We start from the raw sequence: 17,531 nt of genomic DNA on the forward strand, positions 1-17,531 counted from the left end.
AAGAGATGGGATTACCAACACTACAAGAGAGAAGAGAAAGGAGACCTAACAATGTACAAATTAGTAAACAATATAAAAAGAATAGACAGAAATGACTTGGTACCACAGATGGAGGAGGAATAGAGATGGATGAGGGGGCATGGGAAGAAAATAAAGAAGAGGGGATTTTCAAGTGACATCAAGAAATGCAGCTTCCTGTATAGAACTATTGAAATCTGGAATGAGTTGAAGGAAGAGGTGGTTGCAGTAAACCGTGTACACATGTTTAAAGAGAAACTGGATAAATATGGTTATGGGGACAGGACAAAATAAGCTTTGGCTTGTGCCCTGTACAAAACAGCTAGGTAAATACACACATACACTAGAAAGGATACAAAGGATGGCAATGAAGATAGTTCCAGAACTGGAAGAATTAACATATTAAGACAGGTTTAAGGGAATGAATCTGCTAACAATGGAATAAAGAAGAGAAAGGGGAGATTTAATACTGATACACAAATCATGGAATGGAGTGGAAGAAATTGATTAAGAAAAACTACTGCTAAGAAAAGTAGAAAATATCAGATACATACAAGGCAACAGCAAAAAATTCAGAAAAGGAAGATGCTTGAATAACATTAAGAAACATAGTTTTCCTCAGAGAAATATAGAAGTCTGGAACAAGCTAAGTGAGGATGTAGTAGCAGCAATGAGTGTGCACAACTTTAAGAAAAAACTGGACAAGTGTAGATATGGAGGTTGGACCACATGAGCATAGCTCAGACCCTATAAATTACAAATAAGTAATTAGATAAATACGCACACACTCAGTCACTCATACACACACCAAGACTGAGTCCCTGGTGTTCCAGGAGGAAAAGGCAGAAGCATATCTAAGTTGCTCCACATCAGAGCATAACAAAAACCAGGTTTACATCTGTTACACCTTAATGATCCATCCTCTTTCCCACATTGGATCCAGTCAGATGATCAGACCAGATCAACCTCTCATAGTCTCCATTAGAGGTCTTCAGACCACATTCATAATTGCTCTTCATTCATTCTTAACATATATGTGTATATCCACTCTTCCTTTCACCACAAACATCCTTTTTGCATCTAACACTCTTCAGCTCATCCATTCATTCTATTTGTGATCTTCCCTGTCACCTCTCACATTCAATCTTGTTATCTTCCTCACTGATGTCTTCTTACATCACCTTTGACTAAATTTTCACAACAGCTCTTGATCTCCTCAGTCTGCCAGCTGTCTTCTATCACCAGTTCTTCACACTTACTCATTTGTCACTCAGTCCATCATATTAATTCACTTATGTTCCTCAAGCATCTCACCTCCATTACATTCAGTCTCTTCTTTCTTGTTGCCACACTCCATGTTTCAGTCCCATACAGTGAAGCCATTACCATTACACCCTCATACAAATTTCTCTGCATTTTATTTTACAAGCTTTAAAGTCAGTAAGTTCAATAAAAAAAATATTGAAAAAAGATAGTAAAGGTGCTGATAGTTTAGTGAAAGTAGATTTAGCATTGCTCAAGTTCCTCACCAGTAGTCTGTTGCACTCAGAGGAGACATTGCCGAGCGAGAGTGTGATGTAGGCAAACATAATGAGGTAACTGATAAAGATGGTGGACACATCGTTCTGGCTCTCCCGTTTCAGCTCATCCTCAATACCTCGCTCAGCATTGAAGGCAATGTCCATGTCAACCATCCACTCCTCATCTGCTGTTACTTCCTTCATGAAGTCAATGAATCTGTGGGCAAGACACTTCATTTTCTCCTCCCTTCCAAAAGTAAGAAAATAATCAGCAATGTACAGATCACTAAACTCATCATGAAATCCCTTTGCCATATCCAGTCCATTAGTGACACTACTCAGTGCTTCATGATGCTGAACAGATACAAAGAAAACATGATAGCTGTAAAAAAAATAAATAAAAATAAAAAATAATAAATAAAAATAAATAAATAAATAAATAAATAAATAAATATATATATATATATATATATATATATATATATATATATATATATATATATATATATATATATATATATATATATATATATATATATATATATATATATATATATATTTTATTTTATTTTTTTTCATTACTTCAATCAGACTTGTGTTAGCCTGCGGTAGCCTTGTCTCAAGCGTATAGCTTGTTTCCTTGAATCTTTTCCCAATAGACGATAAAGAAAAAGGTGGCAACAGGCAAAGCTGTGACGTCATCACTTCAGCCCCTGGCCGCTATATAAGCCGGCCCCCACCCAGAGGAACCTCATATCGTCTCAAGCTCTCGTACAGGCTACTTCTCCTGTGCACAGTGTTAGCCCCTTCTCATCTTTATGCCCATTTACTGGGTTTTCTCCTAGCCTACTTCTGTATTTCTTGCTGTCTTAGACTCTTTCAGGAGAGAGGTTTCAAGACACTTCTCACAATTTTTGCACATTCCCTTGCACTCTTGAGAGACTGGCACTTTCAGAGGGCCTTTTTTTTTTTTTTTAGCTTTTTGTTGTCTCGGCCAGATTTCCTCTTCCAGAAAAAAATAGCACAAGGAAGGCTAAAAGAGCATCATGAAACACAGACATACCTCTTTTCCCATGCCATGGCTGGGCCAAGGAGATCCTTTTCCAGGTGGTTAGATATGAGGATGGTGATTATGAGTGCTGTGGATTCAGTGTATCGTGGTTCCAGGGAAAGAACCTCTCCTTCCTTCAGGTAGCCCCCAAGGGCTGTATATGGCAGCACAGGACCACCGTAAGATCCAAGGCAGTAAGGATCAGCAATATTGGTGGGGTTGCTGAGGGAGGAATGAAATCCTTATAATAACTTTGTGACACATGCTGCCCGATGTATGTATACTGCTGCTCATTTTTCCATGCAGTGAAAGATAAGGGAAAATATTTAAAATATAGTGTTAGAATATGCTATGTAGCATCATAGCAAGGGAAGCACATTCATCATTATAAGTAAAGAAAGAACATGATACATATACTGTACTACAAATAAAATTTATGCTATAGGTGAAACTTGAACAATGGATAATAAAAAAAAATGTCTACAAATTTTGCAATTAGAAATGCCTTCATTGCTTTCTGGCCTACACAAAGCTTCTCTTTCTACTTTGCATGAAGATTTAGGCAAGCTACCAAAAACTACAAGAAAATGCAAGCTATTACTGTTGTTAGAGAGGAAAGTGAAAGAGAAATCAGTAAGCAGAGATGAGCTGAGACTGGGAGACTGATACAATTCCTTAAAAAATACTTTCCAGGAGAGAACACAGAAAAGGGAGAAGTATAAATATGAACAAGATGGACTTCAGAACTGTATTAAGTCTCAAGTTTTGATGAAAAAAAAAAAAAAACAGAGGAGGATAAAAATACTTACTTGTTTTACTTTTCCATATTCTTTTCAGAAACTAAAAATGTATTTATAACAGTAAGTACATACCTGATACATTCAACCATCTTATTGGAGTAGTCTCCTTGCTCAACTGATTTGTTGAGTTTCTCTGGATCATTCTGCCAGTAGTTCATGACACTTTGAATAAGACAGTGATCATACTGAGGTGCCATTGGCTTCTCACACACCTCTGTCAGATTTACTGGCTGCCCATTCAAGTCACCTTTCAACTGAGAGAATAAGAGAGGTGTGTCAGGATGTAGTGTTCTCAGTCTTTTCTTCAAAATATTGTACTCCTAGTGGTAAAAAATAATAAAACAAAAAGTTCCCAGTCACACACACACAAAGAGAGAGAGAGAGAGAGAGAGAGAGAGAGAGAGAGAGAGAGAGAGAGAGAGAGAGAGAGAGAGAGAGAGAGAGAGAGAGAGAGAGAGAGAGAGAGAGAGAGAGAGAGAGAGAGAGAGAGAGAGAGAGAGAGAGAGAGAGAGAGAGAGACACTTTCCCATTCACTGGAATAAATGAATTCAAGGAATTCATGTACTTTAAAACTCCAATATATGTATGTAAATGTGTGTTGTGCCAATTTTTTAGAGGAGGAAAAGAATCAGAAATTTATCAGAAGGTGGGATGAATTGGTCAGGTGAGGCTCTTGTTAAGTAAAGACTTAATGACTTAATCCCTTGGCAGGTGAAGTGAATCCAATAGGTTGCCAATTACACTATGAGAGATCACCAAGGCCCAGGTGATTTTTAGTTGGCCTTGACTGTCTTGTCAGTGAACATGTAACTCACCGCAAGGATTTCAGTTTGTAGCTTCATAACTCTCTGAACGAAGGTGGCGTTGAGTGCTGGCCCAAAGAGGTACTGTCGCTCAATGCCCAGGCTGTCTTTCACTGTAACATTTTCCTGTGAGAGAGAGAGGAGAGAGAGAGAGAGAGAGAGAGAGAGAGAGAGAGAGAGAGAGAGAGAGAGAGAGAGAGAGAGAGAGAGAGAGAGAGAGAGAGAGAGAGAGAGAGAGAGAGAGGGGGGAAGAAAGATAATATGTTGTTGACTAATCTTGCTACAATCATGATCCTCCACATATTCATTTACAAATGATAAGATTTAGAATGAAAATTGAATTATGGTAAAAAAGAGGAAAAAGAATAGTAAGAGCAAAATAAGAATTGGAAAAATAAGAAAAAGATGGAAAACAGCAACAAAAAGTAAACAAGAAAAGGAGGAAGATGAGAAGAAAAGTCTGAGTATAAAAGTAACATTTTCTTGTTCTTTCATTGCCAAGTGAAAACCTGAGAAGAGGCATGACTCTAGTATTAATGACTCCAGTACATTATCACTACATGAGGGTGAGTGGAAATGCTTTCAGTGAGGGTCACAAATCAAGCTAAACTGTCAGCATTAGTAGCAGTACTAACAGCAACAGGGATACAACAGTAGTAGTAGTAGTAATAAAAGCATTAATACCTATGGCGATAGTAACAGTAGAAGTAATAGTTACAAAAATATATCTTGCTCACCCATTCATATCCCTTGGGTGTGATGATGATTTGGGTGGTCCTGTAGAAGGGACTGAAGTGGGAGTCAAAGTAGTCCTTGTGCTGGCGTGTCTTGGAGGTCGGTGAGGCCCACAGCTCCACAGGATCAGTGGTGACCTGTGGCAGCAGAGGACAAAGAATCCAGAATAAGAGAGAGTGACTGACCTTTGTATGTATATATGTAATTATATCTACACACATTAACAATAAATAAATGAACTGCTATTAAAAGGACAAGAATGTATTTCCCTAGACATGGTCAAAAAAAGAATTTCCTTTCTTTCCCTGTACACTGCTAGTATTTATCAACTGTTGTTTCTCTTCCTCTTCCTCCTCCTCCTCCTCCTCCTTCTCCTATGTCTAGTTTTATGGCTTGGAGAATGCTTTCTCTTCAGAACTTGTACAAGAAATGGCATATCCCTTTATATCGTTATTGTTTAACTGTTCACCATTATCATTGTCAATATCATGATGTTATGACCTCACTTCATATAAGTACATGGTAATTATTATTCTGATTTACTCCAATCAGCTAAGAAACTTGTGGTTCAATAATAAAACATCAGAGAGGCATTTCTGCCACCGACATGTGAAGTGTTTGTTGAGTGGATAACAGTTCCCTCTGCCAACAAGGTTTTGAATGAGTAGTTTAAGGTTTATCATTACTAGTGAAGCCTCTTGTAAATATTGATAAGGTCTCTTGATGGCTAGCATATGAAAGGCTTGCAAAAAAGAAGTACTTATATTGATGTCACTATCACATCACACTTAACTGCGACAATATCTCTTTTGATCTTTTTAAATTTATTTTTTATTTTATTTTATCTATTTTTTATATCTTTCTGTCTTGAATGCCTGCAATTCATCTCTTTTAACCAGAAATGTGTTAATGAAGGATAAGTTCATCTACTATCTCCTTCATCTTGTTCCCTTCCACCTCTTTACTACACCAGAGATCCTATAGAAATATGTTCCACCTTAAGACTGATCTTTCCCAATATATTCCTGAACTACCTTGAGGAAAGCCACCCCAATAGAGAGGGTGATGATGAGGCACGCCCCCAGCACCAGGAACAGGAAGGGATGCTTGGCCACCACTGTAAGGACAACACACTGCATCTTAACACACTTAGGGAACAGGAAGGTTGTGGTTGATTGTATATGCTATTGTCTTTGTTCTCCACACTTTTCTCTTTTTCATGTTACTATTAGAGCGCATGTAACACTGAAACACGATATTATGTGCATAGAAAAATATTTGTTAGTCTGTCGAAATTATGCAATACAGTGTACTGTCCTCATTATTATCATAATTATATCAATTATCATTATAATGTTACTATAAGCATCTTGTCAGTGAAAGGTGCAGCATGCTTAACTCACACTTGAGAGGTCCCTGGTTCAAGCCTAGTACCAGATGGAAATGATAGGGGTTGTCTCTTCATGCTGCATTACTTATGAAGCTGTGACTGTGTAATCCAACCAGAGCAGAATGCTAGCAATTTTGTCCTGTGTGTGTTTGTGTGTCTGTGTGCTTAGTCTTGGGTATCACCTGTCAATCTAGTATGAAGATAGGTAGTCCTTAAAAATCTCACCTGTGGCAAAACTAGTAAATGCTTTCCGTATTCCCTTCTCCATCCCGGCACTGATGACCTGGGAGCATGAGCAGGTGCAATCACAGCAGCAGCCTGAAAGTGAAGAACCAGAGGAAAACTCACCTTGCATCTTTCATACAAGGTAATGCAGTGGTCTAAATAAAATCATCAACAAACTACTAACCATGTTCATATCCTAAAAGTAGAAAAAACAGCAATAATTACAGGTATCTATAGCCCACATTTCATGGCATCAGTGATAAATATGTTTTCTTTTGAGACTGTACACAACCATTCCCAGGTAACAGAGCTATCAAATAATTACATTAGAATTTATCCCTACAAGATATATTGCCACCACAGGAATTTTTATAAGCTCATTCCTATTTCCCTTCTCCTTTGTGTCTCCACATACAGTTTTCTTAAGAATGAAAAAAAAAAGCAACAACTCATGTATATACTGTTAAATCCCTCATTCTGGAAGCTCTTTTCTTTTGTTAATCCTTCTTTTTTATCATTCATTTACATATTCAGTACCTGGTCTTATTTCTTCCTTCCATCATAGTAATTCAACATCCTCTCTATCCTTGTCTTTAAATAAATTCTTTTTTCTCATTCATTCAACATCTCTGCTTCTTCTGCCTAACAATCATCCACTCCTTCATTCACTCTGTTTCATCTATGCTTCCACTCTTCAATCAATCCTTCCTTCATTCATTGGTGTGGCATCCTCTTAGCCCATCTGACTTACCTCCATCGTTACCACTCCAGCAGACACATGCAGCAATGATGATGGCAATAGCAAGGATACAGTAGACAATGATAAGGGTGAAGGTGATCACATCTACAGAGCCCACCATTGGTAGTTCATGGTGAGGCGGGATGTCTGGATAGGCAGTGCAGGAGTCACGGCAGTCTGAACAGAGGCAGTGCATGGAGGTGTCCTGGAATAAGGTTGACAGAAAGAATAAAGGGTGTTAGTATGATGAGCAGATTAGATGATATGGATGAGTATGTGAGGGAGTGTAAAAGTACAAGAGAAAGAGAAGGATGTGTAAGGAATGTGAGGCATGAAGCAAAAGGCAACTACATACGTACATTACTGTTGCAGGGTGTGGTGCTCTTTAGGAAGGGCGTCATCATTCTTGTCTTGCCTGTTTCTGCATCGTGAGCCAGGGTGGTTGTGTTCCCCCATTTGTATGTGATGGCGAAGGGTGCTAAGGAATTGTTGCCAAAGTAGGTGAACAGTCTGCAGATGAGAGGAGAGGTGAGGGCTCTGTGAACTATTACTGATGAAAGAAAGAGAGAGAGAGAGAGAGAGAGAGAGAGAGAGAGAGAGAGAGAGAGAGAGAGAGAGAGAGAGAGAGAGAGAGAGAGAGAGAGAGAGAGAGAGAGAGAGAGAGAGAGAGAGAGAGAGAGAGAGGAGGGACAGAAGTACACACACACACACACACACACACACACACACACACACACACACACACACACACACACACACACACACACACACACACACACACACACACACATTCTCATATTTGGATAAAGGAATGATGAAAAGTTGTTGATTTCCATGGTAAGACCAAGATTGGAATATATGGCAGTGATGTGGTCTCCTCATACAAAGAGGAATATTGTAAAATTAGAAAGAGTACAAAGAGCAGTCACTAAGATGATTCTGGAGTTGAGCAAGTCAACCTATGAAGAGAGATTAAAAATGTTGGAAACACCATGCTGGGAGATTAAACTACTGTAAGGCAGACTTTGATAACATGAGGAAGTTTTTTCAAGAGGAGAGATAGGATAGGTTCCATAAGGCTACAGGGGTCCAAGAGAAGTGGGATGGATTTCTTAAAATATATAAAGAAGGTAAAAAAAAGTTTGTGCCTAAGAAGCAGACAGTAATAGCTCGTAAAAAGAGTGATTTAATAAAAGATGCAAAGCAGCAAGAAGGATGAAAGAGGATACATTGAAAAAATGGAGGAAAAGTAAAAGAATTAACCTATGGAATAATTACACACTACAAAATCCAAATATGGAGACAGAAGCATGTGACTGGCTCAGTTCCTTTAAAATGCATAACTAGGTAACACACACAGATAGAAAAGAAGAAATCCTAAAATCAATTCCTTGTTTTCAATCAATGCTGCTATATTTTAATTTTTTTTAGACTCATGTTGTTTTCTAGCTTTCTCATGTCTGAAATTCTTCTAAGTTTATTCCTTAGAATTTGTTTTGTTTGCCTCCAACAATCCACAGTGAGAATTGTATCCTTTTATCTTTGAATAAGAAGTTAGTGATCTCTAGAATTTTTTTTGTTTACAGGAAGTACCTACTCCATCCTTTACTTTTATATCTCTGGAACTTTATGATACACTGCTTGGCTTAACAATTCATGGCTTAATGATATTTTTTCATGAGAGAGGTTGCTCCTTTGTAATCCTAACCAGTGCCACATGATCTTGCTGCAAGAGTATAATAATCAGTTCCTTCATTAAAATCCAATTTTTGACTGATTCAAGGAAATTTTGGTATCTATGTAAGTCAGGCACTTCATTATGTTCCATCTATTTTTCACTCTACTCACTGATAAGCAGATAATGGTAATGCAAGTGAGCTCAGATCTCCACTGCACCATCCCACACTAACTGTTTCATGGCTGTTACTCATGGAGATTTATCTTTCATATCAAATTGCAAGATAAAAGTTTAAGAAAATACTGCAATAAAAAGATTAATAAAATAGCTAATCAATCATTTAATTAATTAATCAATAACAGATATAAATTCTATCATCACCACCACCTTCACTGTTATTGGTACTACTACTATTACTACTACTGTTATTACTACTATTTTACTACTATTACTACTACAACAATTTGAGCAGCTCACTTGTAGGGGTCACAGTTGTATCCCTCATTCCCGCACAGCACAGTCATGGCGGGTCTGTTCAGCTCAGACATGTACACATTCTTGCACGAGTCAAAGGTGGTGTTGGTGTAGTAGTCAGTCACGTGAAAGTCAACCTCCCACACAGCCTCCTGGTGTTTCCCTTCTACGTCCTTGTAATCTGAGACAAAACCATGCAAAGGATTAGATCTCTCTCTCTCTCTCTCTCTCTCTCTCTCTCTCTCTCTCTCTCTCTCTCTCTCTCTCTCTCTCTCTCTCTCTCTCTCTTATCACAAAGAAATGGAAGGGATACTCACGGTACATCTTGGTGGGGATTAAGAAGTTGGAATGACGTGGATGACATGTAAAGTAACAGAAGCTCATTTTGATATTGGTTTTGCAAGCCGGACACTTGCCCAAGAAGGGATCCAGCATACTGAACTGCTTTGTCATGTCTGCAATATTGCCAGCATTGCAGCACATGGGCACCTTCTCACCAAACTCTTCTCCTGTGGGAAAAAAAAGAACAGGGAAGAAGGTTAAAAAAATTTAATGTGTCTTCCCTGCCAGTGTGCCAGTGTAAGACAAACTATCTTGATTGACATGTTACATTACTTTTGTGTTCAGTGATTTGCTCCAATTTCAAGTCCTCTGACAATATCCTTATAAAATCTGTCAAATGGAAGACTGTCAGCAGATCTGATGTTTTTGGAATGAGGGAAAAGGGTAAAGACAGGGGAACATGTTAATGAACTGCAGAGTGTGTGTGTGTGTGTGTGTGTGTGTGTGATATATATATATATATATATATATATATATATATATATATATATATATATATATATATATATATATATATATATATATATATATATATATATATATATATATATATATTATGTACATTGATTGGGTAACCGATTTCTATACAGTATTTCTCTGTACTCATTTATTCTTGACCTTGTCTTCCTTCCTTTTGTACCAGTTTCCTTTTTAATAGTGAGTGACAGTGATAATTACAGCTAAATTTGATAATTTCTCCTTTTCATTCTTCTTTGTTGCATGTTTTCACCAGACTCCTTCTCCTCTGTATTCTCTTATCTTTTTACTTACTTAGCTCTTTCATAAGTATGTCGCAGTGCTCATCCATCCTCGCCACTGCTAGGGCATCATCCAGCACTATGCCTTGCCCAGTATAGGCATTATTCAGCAACATTCCTGGATCCTTGTCTGGATTCTGTGGACCTGGGCCATACCAGATGCACCTGCCATCTTTGGGGATCTGTGCCTAAAAGAGAGAGAGAAAAAAAAGACAAATTAAGTGTATGTGTGTGTGTGTGTGTGTGTGTGTGATATGAAAGTATATATCTAGTCTTCTCATTCACTTCTAGCCAAAGTCAGCAGCATCACCACCAACATTCGATTTGAAGTTAATTAAAAAGTGAAGGAACTAAGGCAATTACTGACCATCTGGCACCACTATACTGGAAACATACAAGAACAAGAATAAGAAACCTAATGGTGGCGGTTGTGGTGGTGGTGGCACAAGAACAAGAAACAGAGAAAAAAATGCAATGATGAATTAAGAACACAAGGACAAAAATGAGAAATGAAGAATACAAAGCAATATAGCAAGAGAATGGGGATGATGAAACAAGAAAAATGGAAAACAAAAAAAAAACAAAAATATTGACAGTAAAACAAGAATAAAAACAAAAGGAGGAGGAGGAGGAGGAGGAGGAATACAATAGGAAATGTAACAACAAAAATCACTGAACCACACTTTCTTACAGCGTAGAGAAAATTATCAAATACATGCTCTCTCTCTCTCTCTCTCTCTCTCTCTCTCTCTCTCTCCCTTTTTTCTACCTTTACTTCCCTTTCCTTTCTTTCCTATCACTCTTCTTTCCTTTCCCCCTCTCCATCTAACTTCATCCTTGCTGTCCTATGCCACTTTTAGTAAATCACAAACACTCTCGTAGGGACCAGTAAATCTGCTGCTGTTTGTCCTTCCTTCATGATCCTTTGTTGTCTCTCATCCCCACTTCCTTTCCTCCCTGCACCATCCCATCACCCATTTACCAAGGTCTTTGTATGAAGAGCTCAGTCTTATCACCTTTGGAAGGAACAGGTGAAGATAAGAGGGAAGTGAAGTGTCAGCTTTTTTTTTTATTTCTGTAGGAGAGGCACTGGCCAAGAACAAGATTGCAATTAAAAAAAAGAAGAAGAAAAAAAAAGACACTAAAGTGAAAGTCCCCGAACACAGTCGAAAGCGGTAGTAAAAAATTACTGGATAAGTAGTGTCTTGAAACATCATCGTTACAAGGAGAATAGTAATTTTTTTTTCTTACTTTGGGTCGAAAAGGTAATCCGTGGCTCCTTCATGATGCAGAGAGAGAGAGAGAGAGAGAGAGAGAGAGAGAGAGAGAGAGAGAGAGAGAGAGAGAGAGTCCTTCAACAGCAATGAAAATGAAGAGAATAGCATCCATCAGGCACTTTTCATACAATAGTGACGTACTACTATTGTTTGTATATTAACTCTTCGGCAATAACAGACAAGTTTTTTTTTTGCTTCAGAAGTACTTGAGACGCCACCTTCGCTACATAACACCGGAGATAATAAATGTACCATGTGCGTAATAGTAATATAGTAATCGCCCACTCAGAGATATTTTTTTATCTGTTTTCGGTGAGAAATCACGTAATCACTCATAACAGGTCTAATCTGTTACATTCGAGAGCTAAATATGAAAATTTGAGTAATATTAAACATTCAGTTTCCTAGAAGTTGTTGAATTTATAAAACATCATATAATATATTATCTTAAAGCGTTAGCATATTATTATTATTTTCTTTTATATAGATTCTGGATGAAAATGATGGATTGCATTTAATAAATTTAATAATCCTTGAGTTTGAACAAGGATGACTCCCTACTGATCTCCGTCCCTAGGCAGAGTAACTACCATCACATCACATGTTTGCGGCAATGTTCTTTCCATTCCATTGCTTCTACCCGGTAAAGTCAGTAGGACTAGCTCTATTAAAATCTGTCCTCAACACGATAACTGTTAAGGAAGAAGAAGAGTCACTGTTCTTCCTCACTCCTCCAAACTTGGTAGCCCCTTTCCTAACTCTATTGAAATCTGTCCTGAACAAGACCACGATAACTGATGAGAAAAAAAAAAAAAAAAAAAAAAAAGAAGTTAGTATTCCCCTGCACTCCCCCGTCCCTACACACTCCCTTCTCTGCACCTCCCCTTCCTTACACCATCTCTCTTCTCCACCCGACCATCGCTTCATCCACCTACGCTTGAACCTTCCCTTCCTTACGTAATCCCTCCCCTCCACTCTCCCCCTCGTCTCTCCCTCGCACCCTCCTTACTAAAAGCGGTCAAAAAGTCAACGTGAGCAGCCTTTTATCATAGTCAATTTATCAAAGCAAAAAGCATGATTCACCTTCTGCAACGTGATTTTTACATGATTAGAGGTAATATCTCAGTAGAGCTTTTTATGTCCTTGGTTGTAGTAAGTGGCACATCTCAAACACCATTCTTGTTGCGACGCCTCACATCATCAAACTTCAAGGTTTACAATAGCTACACTGCTTGCCTTAATTATTATAATCTCTGATAGGTAGTAGTACTAGTGGTGGCGGTGGTTGTAGAAGTAGTGATAATATCATTAATCATAAAAATTATAGTATTTGTTGTAATGTTACATGAAAAATCTTTGGCATTATTATTATTATTATTATTATTATTATTGTTGTTGTTGTTGTTGTTGTTGTTATTATTATAGTTGTTGTTGTTGTTGCTGTTGTTACAGCAGCAGCAGCAGCAGCAGCAGCAGCAGCAGCAGCAGTAGTAGTAGTAGTAGTAGTAGTAGTAGTAGTAGTAGTAGTAGTAGTAGTAGTAGTAGTAGTAGTAGCAACAGTAATAACAACAGCAAATGCTTTACGTTTTAAAGCTTTTGTGTATTTTCTTAATAGTTACAACCGTTTTTTACAAGTAACGCCATCCCCTCAAAAAAAAAAAAAAAAAAAAAAAATGACAACAGCAACAAGAGTCGGACCTCGCCGTGCCTTCCTCCGTTGCAACAAGATAACACTGTTGCATCCTAATCCCTAAAATAAGGAAGAAAATAACATAGCAATAAAAAAAGTGAATACAGTAATCAAGTGGTGATGGTGGTGGTGGTGGTGGCGCTGTTGTTGATGCTGTTGTTGGTAGTGGTAGTGGTGACAGAGTGGTTGATTGATTAAATGATGAGAGTTAAGGGTCTGAAATAAAAGAGGGATCAAAGTGGGCAAAGTGGTGGTGGTGGTGGTGATGGTAATGGTGGCGAAGGTGATAGTTACGGTACACATAGGAACAGAGATAAGATACGTGCTATTTCATTTTGTTTTCACAGTCAACAACTGTTTGGTCACACGTGTAGCCCAACGCCAACTCCAGGTGCATTATTCACACGCGGCCAGTTTAAAAAAAATGCTACACACACACACACACACACACCTGAGGATTCAAAAAGGACATTATCAATGAGACCGAATATAAAATAATTGCAAGGGTTTAAAATAATAAGTCAGTCATGTAGTACTAAGGAAGGCTGTTCTGTCTTTTCTGTTAGGAAATATTATCCTGAGTTGACGCAGACAAACCTCTCACTCCAGCACAAAGCACACACCGCCAGGTCACGTCATCAGTAAAAGTCAAAAGCGCTTGAAACTTGAACAACCTCTGATTATTGATTCTTGAGGCAAATATCAGAAGCACAGTCGATCTTCTTTTAACGCGAGTTTCCGTTTTACGCGACCAAAAAATGCACAGGAAGAGTTTCTTGTTACGGAACCAACTGCACGCGACTTTTCACTTTTCAAATAACTAGCACGCCCGCCGCCACCTCTCGGCGGCTCGCTGGTGAGTAATAATGGAGGAAGACTCGCGAGTCACTCATTCATACTGAACGACTCTTTAATTTTTTTTTTTTTTTTTATGTAGGAAGGATACTGGCCAAGGGCAACAAAAATCTAATAAAAAAAATGCCCACTGAAATTCCAGTCCCATAAAAGGGTCAAACCAGTGGTCAAAAATTGGTGGATAAGTGTCTTGAAACCTCCCTCTTGAAGGAATTCAAGTCATAGGAAGGTAGAAATACAGAAGCAGGCAGGGAGTTCCAGAGTTTACCAGAGAAAGGGATGAATGATTGAGAATACTGGTTAACTCTTGCGTTAGAGAGGTGGACAGAATAGGGGTGAGAAAGAAGAAAGTCTTGTGCAGCGAGGCCGCAGAAGGAGGGGAGGCATGCAGTTAGCAAGGTCAGAAGAGCAGTTGGCATGAAAATAGCGGTAGAAGACAGCTAGATATGCAACATTGCGGCGGTGAGAGAGGGGCTGAAGAGTTGGGTGTATCGAGTCATCGTTTCAAAAGGATTAGAGCAGTGAGTGTCGCGAGTAAGTAAATACTCACAGTGAAGGCAGTGATAGGGAGGATTAAGGTAAACGAGTCCAGCCATCTGCATTGCATTTTTTGATGCCAACACTTTGCCAATAGTGGGCTAAAAAAAGCGACTTTGAATAGGAATACATAAGGAAGTAAAGGGTTTTAATAGTCCTTCTATACTCTATATTTCTTTAAGGTGACGGCCCTGCAAATGAAAGTGGTCGCGCTAGAGAAAGATAGACTGTATTATATATTACGTTCATCCACAATAAGGAAGGTATTCAGGATCTCAGAAATCACACCCTTAACACATAAGAGCATCACTTCACCAGCATATATTAAACCTGTTTGAAGCTTAAGCATTGACTTTCGAGACTAACATCACAAGGATAGTTTCCATATACATTTTACTCCGATAAACATATATATTTTTTTTAGTTTTTATTTTGTTACTTGTTTTGTACTTTTATACTTTCAAGCTCTTCCTTTATTTATAGTTATTCTTGTATAATCGTGGCACCATGCACGAAACATTAAAATCAATTAGTCAGTCAGTCAGTTCCACATACATTATGACTTTCACGAAAAAAAGAATGATCCACTGTAAGGAATCACAGCCCCTTACCTGCCCGAGGCCCGCCAGGAGCACTACTGCTACCGTGACCAGAAGTCGCTTCATGTCTGCTCCTCAGAATATCGGAGCCACAGGAGCGAGGGTAAGGAGGTAACCCACTCTGATTTCCTCTCCCACTTTAAACTTGGCTATATATTCTACTTCCACTGTATTTCTGTTTCCAATTCGGGATCTCTTCTTATGGGTTTTTTTTTTTTCTTCGGTGAATGTTGACCGTGCTTGTTATGTCGCTGGTGTAGTTATTGTTGTCTTGTGGCTTGACTGGTTCTCGCTGTTCGTCAAGTGCTGCTCATTCTGTCCACCTTCCTCCCACGACTAAACAGAACGGGCGCACGGTGGCCACTGATAGAGAAAGAGAGAGGGAGATAGGATATCAAGTCACCTCATCCCAATGCTATTCATTATGACGTCACGACCTCCTCCACTACGCGGCGCACTCATTGGACGCACACCCACATATCGGATAACAGAGTCACTTGTATCTTGAAGAGGGAGACAGGATATGAAACATCTGATATGTATAATCCATGTTTCCGCTCAGATATTGGAAAAAAAAAAAAAAGTACGTTGTGACGCAGTGAATGCCGTGTGAGGTGTCGCGTGGTGTAGGACGCACTGCCAATGAACATGGAATTAAATCGTATATCAGTGGGAATGATAACGATGATGACATGACGGCAACGGCGAAAGCAGCACATGCAGTGAAGACACAGCCTTCTCGCTTGCTTTTATACGCATTAAAAAAAATTCATCCCGTCGAAACAAACGGACAGCTTATATATATTTTACCTTTAACTATTGCCACAAATCGCATTCTCAGACGCCTCGGCGACACATCTCGAATACCTTCAATATGCTTTTCTAGAATTTACTGGAGCTTTTGAGGGTGTTTCATGTCTTCGAAAAAAAAAATAAATAAAAAATAAGAATAATCTGTAAGACGTCGAAAAACAGTCCATGTTATGAGTCCTGAGTGATTAAAAATTCGGACAGAGGATTTGCTCCTTTCTCTTTCCCTCCTTTATTTCAACGAGATGGCATCACTGCTATCACATCTATCTCTAAAGCTGAACTCTTTGCTCAAACTTTTGCTAAAAACTCTACCTTGGACGATTCAGGACTTGTTCCTCCCTCTCCTACACCTTCTGACTACTTCATGCTACCTATTAACATTTTTCGCAATGATGTTTTCCATGTCCTCGCTGGCCTAAACCCTCCGAAGGCTTATGGACCTCCTATTGTTTTCTGAAACTGTGCCTCCGTGCTTGCATCTTGCCTAGTCAAACTCTTTCAACTCTGTCTGTCAACATTTACCTTTCCATCTTGCTGGAAGTTTGCTTACATTCAGCCTGCTCCTAAAAAGGGTGACCGTTCTAATCCTTCAAACTACGGTCCTATTGTTTCAATTTCCTGCCTTTCTAAAGTTTTTAATCTATCCTCAACAGGAAGATTCTTAAACATCTATTACATCACAACCTTCTATCTGATCGCCAGTATGGGTTCCGTCAAGGCCGCTCTGCTGGTGATCTGGCTTTCCTTACTGAGTCTTGGTCATCCTCTTTTAGAGATTCTGGTGAAACTTTTTGCTGTTGCCTTGGATATATCAAAAGCTTTTGATAGAGTCTGGCACAAAGCTTTGATTTCCAAACTACCCTCCTATAGCTTCTATTCTTCTCTGTAACTTCATCTCATGTTTCCTTTTTGAGCGTTCTATTGCTGCTGTGGTAGACGGTCACTGTTCTTCTAAATCTATTAACAGTGGTGTTCCTCAGGGTTCTGTCCTGTCACCCACTCTCTTCTTATTATTCATTAATGACCTTCTAAACCAAACTTCTTGTCCTATCCACTCCTACGCTGATGATACCACCCTGCACTTTTCCACATCTTTTCATAGACCTCCAGCACTTCAGGAAGTAAACATTTTACGCAGGAAAGCCACAGAACGCCTGACTTCTGGTCTTTCTAAAATTTCTGATTGGGGCAGAGCAAATTTGGCACTGTTCAATGCCTCAAAAGCTC

At 38.8% G+C, this 17,531-nt stretch overlaps 1 protein-coding gene across 2 annotated transcripts in view; it reads right to left on the reverse strand.

Annotated features, from left to right (window-relative positions):
- LOC135107635 (NPC intracellular cholesterol transporter 1-like) overlaps positions 1–17,531 on the reverse strand; it is a 48,994-nt gene that overhangs the window by 15,211 nt on the left and 16,252 nt on the right. Inside the window, exons 1-13 of one of the 2 annotated variants that reach the window (XM_064017704.1) lie at positions 15,504–15,931; positions 10,547–10,721; positions 9,751–9,942; positions 9,437–9,614; positions 7,641–7,791; positions 7,294–7,486; positions 6,543–6,635; positions 5,962–6,044; positions 4,930–5,064; positions 4,205–4,318; positions 3,462–3,643; positions 2,602–2,811; positions 1,548–1,755 (exon numbers count right to left, since the gene is read on the reverse strand). In XM_064017704.1, coding sequence (XP_063873774.1) covers positions 1,548–1,755; positions 2,602–2,811; positions 3,462–3,643; positions 4,205–4,318; positions 4,930–5,064; positions 5,962–6,044; positions 6,543–6,635; positions 7,294–7,486; positions 7,641–7,791; positions 9,437–9,614; positions 9,751–9,942; positions 10,547–10,721; positions 15,504–15,557 — 1,968 coding nt within the window. In that variant the 5' untranslated portion in view covers positions 15,558–15,931. Of the gene's footprint in view, positions 1–1,547; positions 1,756–2,601; positions 2,812–3,461; positions 3,644–4,204; positions 4,319–4,929; positions 5,065–5,961; positions 6,045–6,542; positions 6,636–7,293; positions 7,487–7,640; positions 7,792–9,436; positions 9,615–9,750; positions 9,943–10,546; positions 10,722–15,503; positions 15,932–17,531 lie in introns of those variants that run through there. The other variant, XM_064017705.1, reaches the window with a different exon arrangement.

The sequence above is a fragment of the Scylla paramamosain genome, chromosome 15 (assembly GCF_035594125.1).
Source record: "Scylla paramamosain isolate STU-SP2022 chromosome 15, ASM3559412v1, whole genome shotgun sequence".
Taxonomy (NCBI): domain Eukaryota; kingdom Metazoa; phylum Arthropoda; class Malacostraca; order Decapoda; family Portunidae; genus Scylla; species Scylla paramamosain.